Consider the following 19893-nt stretch of genomic DNA (forward strand, 5'->3'; position numbering starts at 1 on the left):
GAGGATGGCTACTAGACCGTGGTGGCGTGTGCTGGTGGGCGGCATGTTAGGTGGAGCACATCAAAGCATCTGGGGTGGTCGGGTTGGTGGTCAGGAGAAATCCCTGTCGGCATGCTCGACACCGACGCGGTGACGCCTGCGGGTGTCACCTTGCCTTCCTGAAGGGCGTCGGGTGTACCTCCTCCTCAATCCCCGACGCGTACCGGGGGAAACCCTAGGATTAGTCCGGGCAGCAGCGGCGTCGTCGTCATCCCCTTGGTGAAGGTGTTGCTTGGTATGCGGCGCCTCAGCGTGCTAGGAGCGTGGTGGTACTTCTCCGGAGGGCGCAGCGGTTGCGGGTCGTCATCGTTTTTGCCGATCTGTCGGTGTCGGCATTAGTTTTTCTTTCCTTTATTTGTCTTTTCTTTTGGGCTTGGTTGTGTTGCGGTCCAAGCATGTTCGTTGTATCGGTGGTTTGCTATATTAATATAGCGGGGCGAAAGCCTATTTCGAGGAGGTTGCAGGCCTCGGTCAAGCATCGAGGCATGGCGGCACTCTCGCACTGCTTGAGGTGATTCAGATCTCGCGTATTTGCTCGTTTTCTTGGCAGTCTTACCTCTAGCTAGCTAGCACTTTTGGCATATCGCACAACACTCTTGCTGACAGCCACATGACTGAACTGAAATTCGTTTTACACTGACCACCAATGGTCCTAACCCAATTAGTTAACCAAGGGGGTACCCTTGGCTGGACAAAGTTATGGGGGATAACTGAGAGTAGCATGCAAAATCAGGCTTTTGCTGCGTCACGGTAAAAAAGATGTAAGTGTATAAAAGAGAGAAAGATGGCACAAGATCCAACAAGTGCATCCAAGTGCTACATGGAGAGTGTGTGGGTTTGCTTTATGCGGGAGAAAAAAAAGGCTCGGAGACATGGAGCATGTCAGGGCAGAGGCAGAGGCCTGCCCACCATGTATACATGCATGTAAGCTCTACCTAGGTCAGCTTTTTTGGGTCCTTGTGCTCTCCACTAACTACCACAATACTACTCAAAATCCAAATGATAATGCCGCTATCTAATCATCGGTGTCTCCAGGAATAGCACATTTCGTGGTGAGCTCGGGTCAACATGACAACATGCAAAGACTCTCTCCTTTTGGGCAATGATCTGTGTATGATGCTCATCAGCCATCTTCTTCCAGCAGCAAACCCTGGCTAGGAGAAGAGAAAGAGAGCTTTGTTAATTTGGCCACGCCCATGCACGCATGATCAACCTCTTAGGACAAAAAGGGGGTTTGCCCTTCTCCTTTCCTTTTCCTTTCACCTCCTCCCTTTGCTTTTGCCCCTTTCATGGAAATCACTGCTTCAAAGGCACCGCTTTGGACACATCCACAGCAAAATTCCTGTATAGGTTCATGTGCAGGGGTGATGTGTTGTCAATGTTTCAAGGGTTCAGGTTGAGTTACAAATGGAACGATAGAGACTCGCTGACCTTGCACTGTCTCAAGCTTTTCAGTCTATCTGTCATGTATCAACATAGCTATAGAACAGGGCAATAGCATCTGTCATGTATATGGTTTATCTTATCTTGGTTTGCCGCTTTGGCCAGACAGCTTCGGATAAACCGCGGTTGCAGTGCCATACATGATGTGCATCGATCGGCGTGTTGGTTATACTATTTCCTCCATCCCAAAGTATAAGATGTCTTGATAGGTTATTTCGAATCATCTTATATTTTTGGAATGGAAGGGGTACGTATTAAGAGATTAAAACATAACAAATATAAGTTCAGAAAGCAAACGGAAAGTCGGCTGAAAACTCGTCCGAGCTAGCAGACCCTGTATCTCCACCCCGTAAAATAGAATATACGGGGTGGGGATAAGGGGTCTGCTAGCTCGGACGAGTTTTCAACCCCTCAAAACAGGATTTTTTGATAAATTGGATATTAGAACCAACACAACATTCACATAAAATAAATGTTTTACATCACACAATAATCGTCATAATTATTACAATAATGTTTTTCGGAAATGTCAACAAATGTTCTAGTGGAAGAATTAAACAAATAACAAATGTTTCACACATACAACAATATGAAATGAATGTTTCACACATACAACAATAGGAAATGAATGTAATAACTCATTGGACATGCAACTGCCAGTGGTGATCAATCAGATCTTGGGTGAGCTGGTGATGAGTCTCGGCATTTTCAATGCCTCGATGAGCTGCAAGAAAAGCTTCAATCCGATCAGGGTTCCTCTCGGGCCGCACTCGGGTGCCAACATTGTCATAGAAACATGGCAAGTTCAAACCTCTTTCATCTTCAATGATCATGTTGTGAAGAATCACACAACATGTCATGATATCAACAAGAGTTTTCTTGTCCCAAAACCTTGCAGGACCCCTGACAATTGCAAACTTTGCTTGCAAGACACCAAAAGCTCTCTCAATATCCTTGCGTCATGCCTCTTGATTTTTGGTGAAGCAAGCTTCCTTTCTTGTCAAAGCCTTGTATTTTTTCTCTTTTATGGACTTGACAAGAGTTGCATAGTTAGGGTAAATACCATCTGTGAGATAGTACCCCATGGTGTACTCATTATTCATAACTTTGTAGTTACAAGTTGGTGTTTCACCCTTAACTAGTCTTGCAAACAAAGGGGATCTATTCAAGATGTTGATGTCGTTGAGTGTCCCCGGCAGTCCAAAAAAAGCATGCCAAATCCATAAGTCTTGAGAGGCCACAGCTTCAAGAACAATGGTAGCATCACGGATTTTGCCACAATACATTCCATGCCATGCTTTTGGACAATTTTTTCATGTCCAATGCATGCAATCCAAACTACCAAGCATCCCCGGCCACCCCCTCTTTTCATTGATCTCCATGAGCCTTTTTGTATCTTCCTCATTTGGAGCTCGGAGATACGTCTCTCCATACAACTTGATCACCATCTTGGCAAACATACGCACGCAATCCGTGGTTATTTGTACACCAATCCAATGGTACTCATCCGTATAATCTGCCGGTATACCGTATGCAATCACCCTCATTGCAGCAGATATTTTCTGATATGGGCTAAATCCTATGACTTGGGCAGCATTTCTTCTTTGCTTGAAATAATCGTAATTAGCCTCGCAATCTACGACTATTCTCTCGAACAAAGTCCTACGCATTTGGTACCTTCTACGGAAGAGACGGGGAGGATAGGTCGGTATCTCGGCAAAATAATCTTGCATCAGCTGTTCGTGGCTGAGTGCGCGGTTCCGCGGAATGCACATACGCCCCATCACGGATCCTTTCCGCTGATCCAGCAGCTTGGCGCGGTCCTCCATGTGCTTCATGCCGAACAATAGCAAGCATCATGTCCGTCTCGTCGTCGTTGAGCACCTCGTCGAGGTCCGAATCGTCGGAATCCGACGAGGACCAATCGGTCGACGAATCGTCCAAATCCGCCATGTGCACATCCTGCACATCCTCCAAAGCCATCTACCATGATGAAGTATACATCAGCCCCAAACACGTCCATTTTACCGGCGAGAAGAAGAACGCGACGGAACACTCACCGGCGAAAACGGCGGACAAGACCGCGGCGGGGGTGCGGCGGCGCGCGCGGAGGGACACGGATCTTCGGCTGGGGTGCGGCGGAGGTGCGGCGGGCGTCGGCGCGGCTCGGCGCGGCTCGGCGGGCGGCGGAGGGGCGCGGATCTAACGGATTTCGGCGGCGGCGTGCGGGGGAAAACGGGTGGGGGGGACTGAAATGTCCGCGCGCGGTTTCGAAAATGCGATACTGGTTTCGCCCACTATCCCCGCTCCCACCCCGCACAAGTAGGGGGCGAAGACCCACCCCGTAATCGAAAACAGCAAAATCGGAGCGGGGGCCATTTTTACGGGGCGTGCTAGACGGCCGGGTGAGCCGAAACCCGTATTCCGGCGGTTATTATACGGGTTTGGCCCTTTTAAGGGGTCTGTTAGACATGCTCTAACTTAATTAAGAATGTGTTTTGAACTAACCATTGCAACTAAGAATTTGAAATAAAATATGCAGCTTTGGGAAGCCACATGCATCCATGGTAACCAGAGCCGAAGTCGAGATTATCTAATTCCATTGTCAAGAATGTTGATATGATAGTTTCGATCAGGATAATGTTCTTGCATTTAATTTTATTTTACATATACCACAGAAGACGAGCAATCTGTGCCTACACTGCAACAAAGACAAGAAGATTTTATGACATACCACTATGTGATTATATCTCAATGGAGCAATGATTCCTCATGGGCTAGCTAGCAACTTCATACTTGTAGGAGCGGCATGCTTTGGTGAGCAAGCACAACCAACGAAAAAAATCAACTTCATATACTCTTGGGATACACCATCAGTGTCCTAGGTACCAATGTATGATTGTGCAAACTAATCTCTTGTTGCGAGGACTTAAGCTTGTTCGGCACTGACATGTGTAGTGCTCCCGTGCGTCCTCTTTTTTCATGTGCTTCATCCTCCTTTTTGGCCCATTTCCTTTGTCTACCACGAGTTTTCCCTTTCTCCTATGTCCTAACCCTCGAGATTATCTTCACCTTTGAAAAACGGCGCAAAATGTTTTTTCAAGGATACACCCTGGAAGGTGCATCAAATTCCAAAGAAGAAGAGACCAAGACGGCCGAACAACGCCAACGAAGGCAACCCGATACAAACACAACGCCACACGGATTACAACACCACTTACACCAGCCGAACGACAAACTCGCCTTGCACCATCCAGAGGAGACGATACACTAAGCTACTGGGCCGCGTCACGACCGAAGGAAGGAACTCCGGGAAGCCAACTCCAACTTAAAGATAGCACAAGCCAACGCACCGCCCACCCAAAAGTGCCCAGAAACGGCAAGTGAACGACGGGGTTGAACCAGATCGAAGGAGGCGTCGACCATGAAGAAGTGCCACCGACGGTGTACATAGCGCCCCGGAGGCCCAAGCTCTGAGCGGCGGCCACCACCGACTCCAAATGGCGCACCGAGGACTCCCGAACCATCTAGGCGGCGCCTCCAAGAAGGAAAACGACACAGTCGTGCCGCCGCCGCCCGATCCGAAGACCGGATCAAGGTTTCCCCCGATGTTCGACGCGGGGAAGAGCGAGCAAGCACCACGACGACGCCTCCAACGAGGTGACGGCGCCCACGGGCGTCGCCGTCGCCGCCTACGCAGGATTTCTCCCCGGTCCCGCCGCCAAACCCAAGTCCGTCTGAGAAGCGCCGCAAGGAGCCGCCTTTTGGCCACGCCGCCGTCGAGAAGCAACGCTCGCCGACGCCGGAGAGGGAGGTGCTGACCTCCGTCTCACCGCACGAAGAACGGGGACTGGAGGGTGAGACTCCAGCCCGCTGACGCCAACAGGCGTCCACGCGCCGGCCTGCAGCCACGACGGGCCCTGAGATCCCGGCCGCCGCCGCAGGGGACGCCTCCATCGCGGGGGAGAGCAGCACCTCCGCCGACCCGAGGTGCGCAGAACGCCGGATTCCTGCTGCACCTCGCCGCCGGAGCGCCGCCGCGTCACGCACCTCGCCGCCGGAAGAAGAGGCCGCCACCGCGCGAGGGAGAGGCCCCGCCGCCGCCATCACCGCCCGGGCTTTGCCCGGCGGGACCTCTGGCGGCGGCGGAGGAGGGGGAGCGGGGGGTGGGAGCCTAGGGTTTTTCGGGGAGCGGGGACGGGGGCGGGCCGTCTCGGCGCAAAATGTCACCTTCATTGATATTTCATGGCGCGGCAATGGTCAACGGAATGATTGTGCTCTCCAGTGAGTGATAGTCAATGGCATAAACCCTAATGTTGAATCTTTTGAATTGGTCTCCATCGTGAGAAAGGAGAAGACAAGCTAATTGACACTCAAATTTTCTCAAAACATAAATAAACCAGATAAAGAATTTGGGCCAGTTTAGACCTACATGTTTCTCGTTTTCAGAAAACTAGTCCATCACGTTTGTTGTGGGCTGTGCACTACGACCTAGCCCAATTCGGCTGGGCCATCTTTACTCCAACGAAGCTGACAAAAGATAACTGCTGAATTGCTGCTAATGGAACGAAAAACCGTGCAGAGAAAGAAAGTTTTAACGGCTCGTCGGCCTTCCACGAAAAAAGGAGTCCTCCGAGTCCAGACGCAAACCCAAACCAAGCGAAAAATATCCACCGAATCTCTTCTTTTTCCTGCTCGCGGCCGCGGCGACCGGAGGTAGGCAAGGAAGGAATCCAAGTCGACGATGGCGTGCCGAGCCCTCGCGCTCCGCTCCCTGCTCCTCCCCGACCCCCTCCACCACCTGACCCTCCGCGCCGCCGCGTCGGCTCCGGCGGCGCGGTCTCGCTGTGGGCGCCGCCCCCGCCGCGGCCTCCGCTGCTGGTCCAGTGAGAGCGGGGCTGGGGACCCGGGGCAGCCGCCGCAGGAGGCCGTGCTCGAGGCCATCTCAAGTGAGGACCTCCCCCAACCCTCTCCTCACATTTTTCGGTACTCAGTGTCAGTAATATCTTCGCTTAGTTATTAATGGAATAATGGCTTTCCTGTCTGTCGTCGTTTCGGTGCTTACGGGCCCCTTCTCGACGGAGTTGGAGTGCCCGGGGATTGCTGGTGCTATACGTTAGCTGTATTTTGATGCTTAGAGCATCTCCAGTCGCGTCCCCCAAAGCGATTTAGCGTGCGCCGGATAAAAAAACGTTCCTAGCCGCCGTCCCCCAAAGCCCTTTTTTTGTCCGGCGCCCCGATACGGTGTCCGGCGCCCCGAGCCCGTCCTCGCCCCACAGGGAACGCACCGGGGATGCCGGACGCACCGAAAAGCGAGGCGGGGAGTGGCGGGGCCGACCCGTCAGCGGCACAACTGAATTTTAACCTAACCGTCGCCTACCTCGCGACGGAAGTTATTGGCGCGCAGCGACGGTGCAGTTCCCGCAGAGGCGCAGCGAAGCGTCTCGTCGCCGCCTAGCTCTGCGTGCCGACGTTAATGAGCGCCACTGCTACCCGCCTCCCTCCGGCCTATAAGAAAGGGCCGCCTCTCATCGTCCCTCTCACACACAAACCCTAGCGCCTCTCTCCCCAACCCTAACCGCCACCATCTCAAGAGTCGACGCCATGGCTGGTAGAGGCGGAGGCCGAGCTCGCGGCCGTGGTCGTGGTCGCGGCCGCGGCAGAGCTGCACGCTCGCCGTCGCCTGCGACGTCGTTGTCGTCCTCATCGTCGGACAGGCAGGACGAGGAACGACCCGTGCTGTTCGAGTTAATTGCCGTCCTCAAGGGCGACCCACACGGCATCCAGAGGCTGCCGGACGACTTCGCCGACTTCGTCGCCGACGACGAGCGCCCGGGCTCGCTGCATCTGGGCGAGGATGGCTGCCACTGCTGCTGGTGGATCGTCGACGTGATCTACGACGCGCGCGGCAACATGTACCTCCACATCGGCTGGGAGAAGTTCGCGCGCTACCACCGCCTCGAAGCTGGCTTCATGCTCGTGTTCTCCTACTTCGGCGACAGGGACGTGAGCGTCAAGGTTTTCGACGAGACGCGTTGCCGCCGAAACTACCACGACGACAGCGCCGAGGAGGACGACGACTGACGAGTGTTGTTTTTTCGCAGCGAAAAAACGGACGAAGGTTTCTGGATGTTCGTCCTCGGAAGAACCAACAGGGGTACCCTCACCAGTTGGATTTTCCAGTTTGGGTGATTAGGTGTGCCCTCAAGTGTTCTTTCTTGGCAGCGAACACACGAAACCTTCGATGTCCGGCCTAGTTAGGTTTAGTTTTTTTGCAATCTTTTATATTTGTGTCAACCATGGTTCAAACTATGTATTAGTTTGTGGAAAACCATGTTCCAAACTATATCTTCATGTAAACCACATTCCCAATTATGTATTAGTCTGTGGAATATTTCTTCTCTTTATTGAAATAAAAAAACAAAAAAACAAAAAAAAGAGTATTTTAATGTTTGGGGGCGGTGTTTGGGAGCGGCTGGGGAGCAACGTCCCCCAAACGCGGCACGAACAAAACACGTGCCCCAAACGCTCAATCCGGCGCCGTTTGGGGATGGTTTGGGAGACGCAACTGGAGATGCTCTTATTAGGTTATTATGGAAATACTCGAAGATTGATATTGTTCCTCATGGAATTGGATGAATGTAAGACTTTGTGTTACGGAAGGGGCAAGATTTTTTTTTCGGAACAGGGAAACTCCCCTGCCTCTGCATCAACGGAAGGGGCAATATATGCTAGCAATTATGCGCACTAGTTTCTCTAGTGGTTTACACGGTGTTTGCTTGCGGCCAGCATACGGGCATAGGGAGGAGTAGATGGTGGCTCGAGGAAGGAGAAGCAGGCAGACAATGGGAGAGGACGCCGTGTGGGCATGCTTCAGCAAGAAGGATGCGGCGGCATGTGATAGGGTTGAGCAGAGAGTAGAGCAGGAGAGATTATTTGCTTTGTGCGAGCTCGATTTGGATTGGGTTGTTAGCCTTTCTCGATTTGAGTGGTTTTGAGCCTGCAAGTTTCAGGGATGTGTCCATGGGGTACATGGACTTCGTTATTTAGTATGGATTTGCTATCGACCGGTACTTTCTGGTGCCATGCTGGTGCCCTATTGGACACGTCTTGTGACACTGATACGTTGCCGGAGTATCGAGTAACACAGATTCGAATCCTGGACCTTCTTGGATGATACTTCAGGTCTTTTGTTCATATATCTGGCATCTGGGTAGAAAATGTATATTATTTACCCCAACAACTTGATTGATGCCTTCTGTTCGAGTAAAAAATTGAATTTTACAATGTGGTATCATGTTGCAAATTTCAAAAGAGGTAGTTGGATATTGTGAGAGCCTCTTCTGTTTTCTTGCATGCGTGCTGCACATATCTGAAATTGGTCAAGATTCATCATATATTATGTCAGCCTGATTAATTTAGCTATTGAAATTGATACCATCATATATCGTGTTTGTGTCGAGTTTGTTTAGTTGTGTGTTCATCTATCAACGCCCAATTCATCTTGCCAACACTTTATCATCTAAAAATAGGTATATATCATGTTAGCTGACTATTTGAAAGAAGATGACTCTGTTGTTTTGTGTTTCTGTATTTTCCACCCCGTTGCAACAATCTTACAATCTAATCTTATTAGTATGATTGGCTTTTTATAAAACACGGTAACTTTTGAGATTATGTTTTTCCCGGTTCAACACACGGTAATTTTTTTTTAACCGCATACATCAAATAATTGTGTGTTGTTATTTATAGTGGTTCCGTAGCGAAGCACGGGTAAATTGCTAGTTATTCTTTTGGCCGCAGTATATGTTCCCTCTGTCCAATCGAGGAGTGCTTCGACCGTGTTGTAAAGCTGGAGACCAGCTGATCTTCCTCCTCCTCCCCCTCCCTCTTTTCTATCGAGCAGTTTTTCCACGTCGCGCAGTTCTTCGACGGTGTTGCAAAGCGGGAGCCCAGGTGATCCTCCTCAACCACCACCACCACCACCACCACCACAACCACCACCTCCACCTCCACCACCACCTCCTCCTCCTCCTCCTCCTCCTCCTCCTCCTTTGGATCTGTCATGTTAAAACCCTGATTCATTAATCAACCTTGTCCATGAGTACTCAAACTGTTATATTTAATTGTTGATTTTTCCCGCAGCCTCCTACTCCCCCTCCCTCTTTTCTATCGAGCATTTTTTCCACGTCGAGCAGTTCTTCGACGGTGTTGCAAAGCGGGAGCCCAGGTGATCCTCCTCCACCACCACCACCACCACCACCACCACCACCTTCTCCTCCTCCTCCTTGGCTTTGTTGCGGCATGCTACAAGTCGTTTTCATGGGTTTTGAGCAACCACTACAAACTCATCCAGGCAACGGTAGTTCAGTTGTTTCAGTTGCAATTTTCTAGCCTACAGAAACAGCTCATGGTGGAGGTCGGTCATCTGTGTTGTACTGTGCTTTTTTGTGTGCACTTCCTTTTGCTTTTGTTTGTCTGTTTTTTGGGCTAAGTTGTCTTGGTCGAGGTCGTTTAATTCTTCTGTAATTTTCATGTACTTTGCCATCTTGATGACTTTTCCTTCTTAATATACACATGCAGCTCTCCTGCATGCTTCGAAAAAAAAATGACTTGTTATAGAGTACACAGTGGACTCATCAAAATCGTAATGCTAAATGATATATATTTTTGTTCTTGAGGTTAGACGACTTTGTTCAAGATGAGCAATACCCGGACAGATAATTTTTAAAGTCACATAAATGGAAAGCTTCCATTGAGAGGTGAAGATTTAATCTGATGAAGATAAATTTGTGCACTCCAATACGCCCACATCATTTGCTTGGTGTTTTGAACTCCTTTGCACAAATAGAGAGTTCGCCAAAAAGCCTCCGGACAGAGGCTTCTTACAGAATGGTGTCCAAAAGGATACCAGCATTTGGTATGTCCAGAAACAAAAATGACACAACTTCTGAACTAGAAATGCATTCAGCAGCAAGTAGTTTTCTTATGTTGGGTACAAGCCCTGCTGCGACAACGAGGGAGGATGGGGCCTCTGCCTTCGTTGTCGCAGCAGGCCTTGTACCCAACATAAGAAGACTACTTGCTGCTAAATGCATTTCTAGTTCAGAAGTTGTGTCATTTTTGTTTCTGGACATACCTCCAAAGGCTGGTATCCCTTTGGACACCATTCTGTAAGAAGCCTCTGTCCGGAGGCTCTTTGGCGAACTCTCTATTTCTGCAAAGGAGTTCAAAACACCAAGCAAATGATGTGGGCGTATTGGAGTGCACAAATTTATCTTCATCCGATTAAATCTTCACCTCTCAATGGAAGCTTTCCATTTATGTGACTTTAAAAATTATCTGTCCGGGTATTGCTCATCTTAAACAAAGTCGTCTAACCTCAAGAAAACAAAAATATATATCATTTAGCATTACGATTTTGATGAGTCCAAGTGTAATATTAAGAAGAAGGAAAAGCCATCAAGATGGCAAAGTACATGAAAATTACAGAAGAATTAAACGACCTTGACCAAGACAACCTAGCCCAAAAAACAGACAAGCAGAAGCAAAAGGAACTGCACCCAAAAAAATACAGTATAACACAGATGACCGACCTCTGAGCTGTTTCTATAGGCTAGAAAATTGCAACTGAAACAACTGAACTACCGTTGCCTGGATGAGTTTGTAGTGGTTGCTAAAAAACCATGAAAACGACTTGTAGCATGCCGCAACAGAGCCAAGGAGGAGGAGGTGGTGGAGGTGGTGGTGGTGGTGGTGGTGGAGGATCACCTGGGCTCCCGCTTTGCAACACCGTTGAAGAACTGCTCGACGTGGAAAAACTGCTCGATAGAAAAGAGGGAGGAGGAGGCTGCGGGAAAAATCAACAGTTAAATATAACAGTTTGAGTACTCATGGACAAGGTTGATTAATGAATCAGGGTTTTAACATGACAGATCCAAAGGAGGTGGTGGTGGTGGTGGTGGAGGAGGATCACTGGGCTCCTGCTTTGCAACACCGTCGAAGAACTGCTCGATAGAATAGAGGGAGGGGGAGGAGGAGGAGCAAGATCAACTGGTCTCCAGCTTTACAACACGGTCGAAGTACTCCTCGATTGAACAGAGGGAACATATACTGCGGCCAAAAGAATAACTAGCAATTTACCCGTGCTTCGCTACGGAACCACCATAAATAACAACACACAATTATTTGATGTATGCGGTTTTAAAAAAATTACCGTTTGTTGAACCAGGAAAAACATATTCTCAAAAGTTACCGTGTTTTATAAAAAGCCAATCATACTAATAAGATTAGATTGTAAGATTGTTGAACCGGGAAAAATATATTCTCAAACATATTCCATCACTGCATCCGGCTCATGAACACGACTCATATCTACTTCCAGCATAAGTCAGCACATCAGCAGCGACGCTTGCCCTCAGACAACAGCTGGTGGAACCGCTCCCGGGGCGGAACTTTAAGGTACGTGGGTGAGCTGACGAGCCGTGCGAACGGCCGTTCCGACGAGGACACACGGGCCTCCTGCCCTCCTGGCCGAGGCTATGGCGCATCATCTAGGCGGGGAGCTGAAAGTAGATATCCCCTAGTCAGACCTCCTCGCCATCGGCCAGCTCCGCGACCTATTCCACGGAGGCCATCGCGTCGACCGTCGCCGAGGGAAGGGATCCCCTACTTTGTTGGCTGCTTCCGTTTGACTGGTGTTTTTGATCGGGTCGTGTTAAATTATAGGAGTATATGGATGGAATCGGGTCCGTTTGGTGCTCTGATTGTGCACGTACTCACAATATCATCGATCAACCGTACTTTGTATGGACTCCATGCTGTCACGAGTTTTACCACGAGATGGGCTTGTTGGCGGTGATCGAGCTTGACCCGTACGAAGCGGACGGACAATGTAGAACCGCTAGCGCAGGATGATTGAGTTTGGCCCGCAGAGGCATCGCGAGCCTAGGTTGGTCTGCCGGCCGGTTGGTTTTCTTCTTTCTAGTTTTTTTTTTATGCGGGAGCGGGGCAAAGGAATCCACCCGAGGCGCTTCGTACGGGATCCTGGGCGTGGCTGTCGGTTTTGTTCGCTGTGGGATTGCTTTTGCCTTTTTTGACGTATATTTATGTACATACTCGATCGATCGGGTTCGAGGCCGATTCCGTTGCAGGACCGACTGACGGACGAAGTCCACGTCGGGTTCCAGCGGGACTCTGCTACTCCTCTCGCTTGCAAAGAAACAGAACCTAGGAAGAATACTCCCGCGACGGACGAAAAGACAAATAAGGAAGCACAGACAGATCGGAACTGGTTTTATTGACGGACGAAGCGTTTTATTTACCTACCAATACCACCCAGATCAGAAGGCACCCGGAATCTCGGTTTTTTTACGGACGAAAATTTGTTCGGTTTTTTTGACCTACCAACACCACCGATTCGTAACTCATAGTAGTACGTTGCCGGAGTATCGAGTAACACAGATTCGAATCATTGACTGAATGAATAATTATTTGTCACCCATGTGCTACCTCCCAATCTTCGACAGGATACCTTCATTGCACACAATGGGAAAACTCCATGACAGTATGATAGAATAATTAATTAATTCGGTATAGAGGCTGACCATGGTTCCCATCTTTATATACAAGTGTAAGGCCACTTGGCACCAAAATGAAATTGTTGGATTGAGATGGTTTTATCTATGAGTGGTCACATTTTTCAGTTTACATAATAACAGACCATCATGCATGGGCTACATTGCATCCTTAGACCGTTGAGAAATAGTTTGCCCTTTACTGTTTGCTTCTTAAGGGGTGAATTGCAGTGAACCCAAAGTTATTGTCTTGATTATGCCATTATTGCCTTGTTTCCGTTCATTACTAATTTTCTTTTGTTATGAACAGAGGTGGCAATGTCTAAAGGACGGGTTGCACTCACCACAAATATGGTGATAGGTGGCACTGTCAAAGATGATTCAGGTGATGAATGGCTTAATCTAGATCAGAAGGTAATCCTCTTAATATCCTACATGTCCTATTGATCGTTGTTTTTGTGCAAGATGAATTGCAATAGCTTTACAGGGAACAGCTGTATATGAAATCCGCTGCGTACCAAATTTTGTCCAGAAATGTCACATAAATCATTTTTTTATGCCAGTGTTGGATCTCTAGGTTTGCTCCTGGTTTAATGAAATTGTAGATTTGGGGAGGCCATATCATGTTGTTAATGGATACAATAGACATGCCAGACGTGCATTTTCTCCATGCGTATATCATTAATGGGTGCTCCATGGCAATGCTAATAATGTAGGTGCATACAAATGCATTGCTTTGGTCTCTCGGTTTTCCACCTAATTTTTGCAAAGAACCATGAAAGACTAAAAAAAACTTACTTTAGGCATCCATAATAATCTACTGTTCTATTTCATAGGTGAATTCATATCCCACGGATAGAGGATTTACAGCAATTGGTATTGGAGGTGAAGATTTTGTTCATGCAATGGTTGATGCTGTTGAATCAGTTCTTCAAGAGCCAATTCCCAAGGTTGGTCTTTGCATTTGTTGAAGAAATTCGTTAAGTACAATTATTGATTACTCACAAAAAATACTATGCACTGACCTAGATTCAAACGTTTCTCTTACAGTGGAGTGATATTTGTGGCATACTTTAGGGGCTCTTAAACTTCATTGCTTAGATTGATTTTACGCTTAAGTTCATTGGATATATCTTTTGTTATTGTTTTTCCTTTCTCTTAATATGGATACTTGGTTTGTACAGGGCCAAGTCACTCAGAAAATATCTTCGAGGGGGAAATATGTTTCTGTAAAGATTGGACCAATTCGAGTTGTTTCTAGTGAGCAGGTAACAACATGTTTGTTTAAGATCATATATATTTTACTTAGCTACTGAGATGTCCAATTATGGATATCTATTTTTTTCGCATGTACCTGATATATGATGAGGCATTGAATGTTGTTCAGGTCCAAGCTGTCTACCGCGCCATGAGAAGAGATAACAGGATGAAATACTTCTTATGAGCTGCAGCTACGCATTCCTTAACACATGTATGTTCAATGGTTTATTACTTGTAACACCAGCGTCTTGTTATGCTTACTTGTAAGTACTGTGCCAAATGAGAAAATTGTGCTGATTTCGTGTTATTTGACCCGTTGTGGCATGAAGTTTCCTCCCTGCCAGCTGGAGCTCCGTGAACTGAAGAGGAATGGCAATAACATTTTTGTGACACTTTAGCCCAAAGCAGAATTGCTCCATTCCAGACTCCAGATCATGCATACCCTATGGCGCAACAGAAAGTTTTCCATTACAGTGTAGTGATCATGTTTACTTCATATGTATATTAAAGGTGCATGTTATAATTTTGTAATTTGTGGAAACATGTACGAAATCTGTATCCATGGCAGTTTACTGGTCCCAAATTCTCAGTACAAGTCTTTTGAGTCCTGCCGCCAGAATGATCTATTCCTCCATCCAGAAATAAGTGACTCGGATTTTTCTGGATTCACACGTATCTGCACACTAAAACGCATTAGATATATACAAATATAGACATCCCAGTCTTATCTTCAGACGGAGGGAGTATCATATTAGCATTTTTTAACTCTTCTAATGCAATTGCTCTACAAATACCATCGAGAACATTTAACTCCCTCAAAGTTTGTTTATTCAATGAAATTAACACCAGGATTCGGGGTTGTCAAAGCTAAAACAGAATGTTTGTTTACAGAGCGTTTCACCACACAGCTACAGATTTGGTAAAACTGTTTGCTTCAAGATGCGATGTGATTACTCTACATCACTGCCCAGCGGTATTAATCTCAATGCTTCAAAAGCAAATGGGTACTGATCATTCGATGGACACCTGAGTCCCATTTCCATCTGCATCCTGAGTGCCGAGCAAAATCTTCCATTTTAAGACTTACCTGTGAAATGCCAACAAAAATAAACATTATAAGTAACGGATAGTGTATTTCCATGTTTATGTGCTGCTCGCCATTTGGGAGTCAAGCATGTGTACATTGATCAGGGTAAAGGTACAAATCATCATGGCTCACCACTTGGCAACGATGGCAGGGCTTGCGAGACACTATACTGTTTGTCTTCCTCGTAATAGCGGTTGAACCCTAGAGTATCCTTGATCTCCTGAAATGATGGCAGGCTGCTAGGTGGGGGTACTCCACCAGATTTTATCGCGAGTAGAGCATCCTGCATATCAAAGATTCATGCTTGACTAATAAATATAGTGCTTCACACTCCAAACTGAACAGCTAGCTATGGCAACTACCGGCACTGTTACACAACGTCACATGAATATCTACATGCATTGAAAGATGTTATGTTCCTCCCTGATGATGTTCCCCTTATAGTGCTATAGAAGATTTGCATGCAAGGCATCATGAACACGTCTTACACTAGTGTGCTGTGCAAGCTAAATCTCTAAGTTACCAGATATAACTGGAATATTTGTAAAACCTTTGAAAACCCTTCAAGGCATGATTAGAGGGCATTACCATCATGGTATCATGTATTTAAATTCGGCTGAAAGCCTGAAATACAAAAAAGTTTTCTCTGCATAAATGAAGCTTGACAGTTCCTTCACTAAACATTAATATAAATGAAGGTTGACAGTTCCTTCACTAAAATCAATATAACAGACTCATCACCCCCCTTGAATAAGCATGATTCTGTCAGGTTGGCAAGTTTGAGTTAGAAGTAGGAGCGGAAAAGGGGTCAGATATTGGTCTTCTCACACCAGATCCCATATCTTTTCTTGGAGCCAGAGACCGGTATCAATGCAAATATGTATTATTTGGGATACAAACATGAGACATGGGACAAGTACACAGCAAGTTTGAATTGGTAACAGATAACTTTGCAACATAACGAGGTAGAGTATTATCTATTATACTTCATGATTAACATACAAATGAGACAACAACTTGGAAATCATAAGAGGATATTGGAGAATATAACCATGAAAATAGCAAGTACTGAACCCAATAAATTCCTAACTGGTATTCGAAGGAATGGGTTGTCTTAAGTAGGAAACAATTTAAACATGCTGCAAAACACCGTGCAAGTGATTTCAAGAACTCGGCAGTTAACAGAATAAGATCAGTAATAGTAAAGCATGGCACACACTTCACGTATATAAACAACAAACCTCCATTGCGCGCATTGCTACCCCAATTAGGGATAACGGGTAGACTACAAGGCTAAAACCGATCTCCGCAAGTTCAGCAGGGGTCAATATGGGAGTTTTTCCACCACCTTCTAACATGTTTGCCTGCAAAACAAACCACGTGGTATAAAATATCGACTACTTACTGCTAGAGAATATAAGCAAATCCACAGGAAGATTAAATAGAAAACAGAACATATGGAAGCAGCCACCATCTGTGCATAAATATTAGCAACAAAAGTAATCAGAAGTGTTTGCAGCCAAAGCAACGCATGACATATCCCTCCCACCTTTGTCTCTCTCTCTCTCTCTCTCTCTCTCTCTCTCTTTCTAGTTTGTAAGCATTTGCATACTTGGTAACTATAAGAAAGTACTAAAATAATGATGATGTGAACAAGCCATTTGACTAGACACAACATCAAAACTTATGCAAGTTAGCTCATCAAAATTTAGCTTATATTCACAGTTTTTGTGCATGAGTGTAAGTCGTGACTTCAATTTAATATCTAAACAATTGCTGGCCAGGGGTATGCCTTCCTTTTTCAAGTATCCTAATCAAATTCATGAACATACCAGAATGGATTTAAAGGTTAGCACAAGATGGATTACAAGAATGACATGTTATCCTAGGTAATTTGGATGGATGTGGGTACAATGATAGTCCTTGAATGATCATCATGTATCTCGAAAAAGCACAAGTAGAACATCTAACCATCTTTGGTACTCCAGGTGCAACCGCACAGAACGCTTTCATCTCTTCTACTGAAGCTAGGGCATCAATAAATAGAACATCTGCTCCAGCATCAGCGAAAGCTTGTACTCTCCATAATGCTTCATCAAGAGAAACTGCTTGACGAGAATCTGTCCTCGCTACAATAACAATGTCAGAGGCACTCTCCTTCCTAGCATCTATAGCAGCTTTTATGTGCATGACCGAATCCTCCCTTGAGATGACTTTCCTTCCTTCAGTGTGCCCACATGCTTTTGGCGCGACCTTCAAAATGTTATACAGCATATCATTAGATGAAAAGGTCAAGAGCAGAAATATCAATCACACAAGTCTTCTAAGCAAATTTAGAAGTAAAATGGAACCTCCTGCTCAGCTTAATATTAATAACTTGATTTCAAACACACAAATTATTAAGACAGTGGTCTTTTGCATTATTTAGCGCTCAATGAATTGAAGATCAGAGCATGGTAGGCACTACCTTCAGCAATAAGAACACCTCTGGTTCATATGGTATAGACAAAAAATATATATATATATATATATATTTAGTTCTGTACACCCTACAGGCACAAATTGAATATCTTTTTTCAAACAAAAATAATAATCAAAGGACTGAAATTGCTGGACTTCTGAAGAAGTAACTTTATATTTTTCAACATCTAGCAGATTTTCACTACGAAAAATAAGATCAAGGCTATTTCAAGTTTAAGTCAAGACAGTTACTTCCTACCAAGAGAAATTCATAAGGTTACCCACCAAAATATAAAAACTTTAGCAGATCTATCAACAATAAAAGTAGTGACTTTGACAATAAGAAATGTGGAAAGATCAATTAGTACCTGATCTTCAAGCATAATTCCAGCCAAGCCAGCATTAATATATCCTTTTATGGTTCTCTTGATGTTCATAGAATTTCCGTAACCATTGTCTCCGTCACCAATCACTGGGACTGATACTGCTTCAGTGATTAGACGTCCTTGATCAACCATTTCTCCATAGGAGATTAGACCAACATCTGGCAATCCAAGCCGTGCGGCGGAAACACAGAAACCTGAATGAAGCACATATATATTAGGACTCCAATGTTGAAGTACCTTGAGCAACCACAAGAAGTTATTCTCACAGAACCATGGAGAAGTTCAGTAAGCAAAATGCAATTGCCATCTGGTAATTTGCATACTCGTTATTTTCATCTACCAATTAAACATAATAGGTTTTTTGCCAAAAAAACAGATGTTAACTGCATTTTAAGTTTTAGGTTGTAGTTAAACACCACATACTATTGCAGCATCTAACCAGAACAATCCTCCCCGGAATGACATTTGCATTCGGACTTTCTGAGCTATAATGTTGCTGTAAGGTTACTCTTCAAGTTTGCATCCAGTTTTTAACTGTCTATGTAGTTTTGTCTTGTCAAGTGTCAGGACGAAAAATGGACAGTTTGCTTATCATTAGTGAAATGCAAGTTATGCTCATATAAAATTTAGCTCATGTAATATTTTTCGTGCTGGTAATCGAGGAAGAGATATGGACTATTCTTCCCTCCAGTGCGTAAAAGAAGTTTTGAACAATCAAAAGGATAATTCGGTACTTCGAACAGGAAATGTTAGAACTGTGAGTTGATTGAAACAGTTGAACTGAAACCGTACCGTGCTGACTAGACTGCTCAAAATGCACTTAGATCTACTACTACTACTCAGTTAAGTCAGCCAGTCACAAACCGATCGTCTCAACTGAACTTAAACCTCGCAAGGGTTTTACTGCCACAACCGCGCACGAACACAACGGTAGGTACAGAGACCGCGCGAGAAGCTATAAGAGGGAGCAAAGCCACCACGCACCGCCCATGAAGCAGATCGGGAACCCCGCGCGCTCGACGAGGCGGGCGCCGAGCGCGTCGAAGCAGCAGGGCGCCTGGTGGGCGCCCGGAGACGCCAGGATCCGCCGGAGCGCCGCGGCGGGTGACTCCCCTGGCCGGATGCCCCGGGCGCCTTCTTCCGCGGCGAAGTAAGGGGCGCGGCCCGCCATCGCTGCGCGGCGGCGGAGGATGCTGGGTGGGATCGGGTGGAGGAGGCAGAGGAAGCGCGAGAGGAGTTGAGCGCGGCGAGGGGAAGAAGTGGGTGGTTGGTGTGCCTCGTCCGTGTCAGCCTCTGTCAACAAGTGGCGCATCCGCGGATACATTCAATTTCTGTTTTTTGTTTTTGTTTTTAGAGTGGCACTTTCTGTTATTTCTGTTCTTTTAATTTTATTTTTGAAGATACTTAACTTTTTTAATTGTATTTTTAGATAGGAAAACCCTTGTATTCCCCCGGACTATGGATCGAGTTGCGTCTTCCCGGTCGCTAGTGCGCGAAAACGTAAGTGAGAGAGCGGGACCCATCGAACATTATCCTTCCATTCCTAGCTTCTTCTTCCTCACTGAATCGTCTCTCTCCCGCATTCTTCAACACGCGCACCCTCCCCCATGCCCACGTCGTGCGCCTGCTAATAGCCTAGATC

The 19893-nt window shown here is 46.3% G+C and overlaps 2 protein-coding genes across 2 annotated transcripts; one reads left to right on the top strand and one right to left on the bottom strand.

Annotated features, from left to right (window-relative positions):
- Window positions 1-6119: 6119 nt before the first annotated feature.
- Window positions 6120-14926, top strand: LOC124676816. The gene is made up of 6 exons (XM_047212843.1): window positions 6120-6431; window positions 13369-13472; window positions 13895-14008; window positions 14243-14326; window positions 14446-14529; window positions 14648-14926. The coding sequence occupies exons 1-5, from the start codon at window positions 6227-6229 to the stop codon at window positions 14500-14502; spliced, it is 564 nt and encodes a 187-aa protein (XP_047068799.1). The 5' UTR covers window positions 6120-6226; the 3' UTR covers window positions 14503-14529; window positions 14648-14926.
- A 200-nt stretch (window positions 14927-15126) lies between these two features.
- LOC124676815 (2,3-dimethylmalate lyase-like) lies at window positions 15127-19445 on the bottom strand. The gene is made up of 6 exons (XM_047212842.1): window positions 19236-19445; window positions 18234-18445; window positions 17377-17658; window positions 16647-16769; window positions 15538-15688; window positions 15127-15405 (listed from the first exon to the last, which is right to left on the bottom strand). The coding sequence occupies exons 1-6, from the start codon at window positions 19420-19422 to the stop codon at window positions 15395-15397; spliced, it is 966 nt and encodes a 321-aa protein (XP_047068798.1). The 5' UTR covers window positions 19423-19445; the 3' UTR covers window positions 15127-15394.
- Between the last annotated feature and the right edge of the window lie 448 nt (window positions 19446-19893).

Source organism: Lolium rigidum, chromosome 7, assembly GCF_022539505.1.
Source record: "Lolium rigidum isolate FL_2022 chromosome 7, APGP_CSIRO_Lrig_0.1, whole genome shotgun sequence".
NCBI lineage: Eukaryota > Viridiplantae > Streptophyta > Magnoliopsida > Poales > Poaceae > Lolium > Lolium rigidum.

Excerpts from the sequence above, each read along its gene's own strand:
- LOC124676816 (XM_047212843.1), top strand. The coding sequence starts at position 6,227 with ATGGCGTGCCGAGCCCTCGCGCTCCGCTCCCTGCTCCTCCCCGACCCC. Across the intron at positions 6,432-13,368 it reads CGTGCTCGAGGCCATCTCAA|AGGTGGCAATGTCTAAAGGA; the intron begins GTGAGGACCTCC and ends TGTTATGAACAG. Across the intron at positions 14,009-14,242 it reads TTCAAGAGCCAATTCCCAAG|GGCCAAGTCACTCAGAAAAT; the intron begins GTTGGTCTTTGC and ends TGGTTTGTACAG.
- LOC124676815 (XM_047212842.1), bottom strand. The coding sequence starts at position 19,422 with ATGGCGGGCCGCGCCCCTTACTTCGCCGCGGAAGAAGGCGCCCGGGGC. Across the intron at positions 18,446-19,235 it reads CCCGATCTGCTTCATGGGCG|GTTTCTGTGTTTCCGCCGCA; the intron begins GTGCGTGGTGGC and ends TGCTTCATTCAG. Across the intron at positions 17,659-18,233 it reads GAATTATGCTTGAAGATCAG|GTCGCGCCAAAAGCATGTGG; the intron begins GTACTAATTGAT and ends AACATTTTGAAG.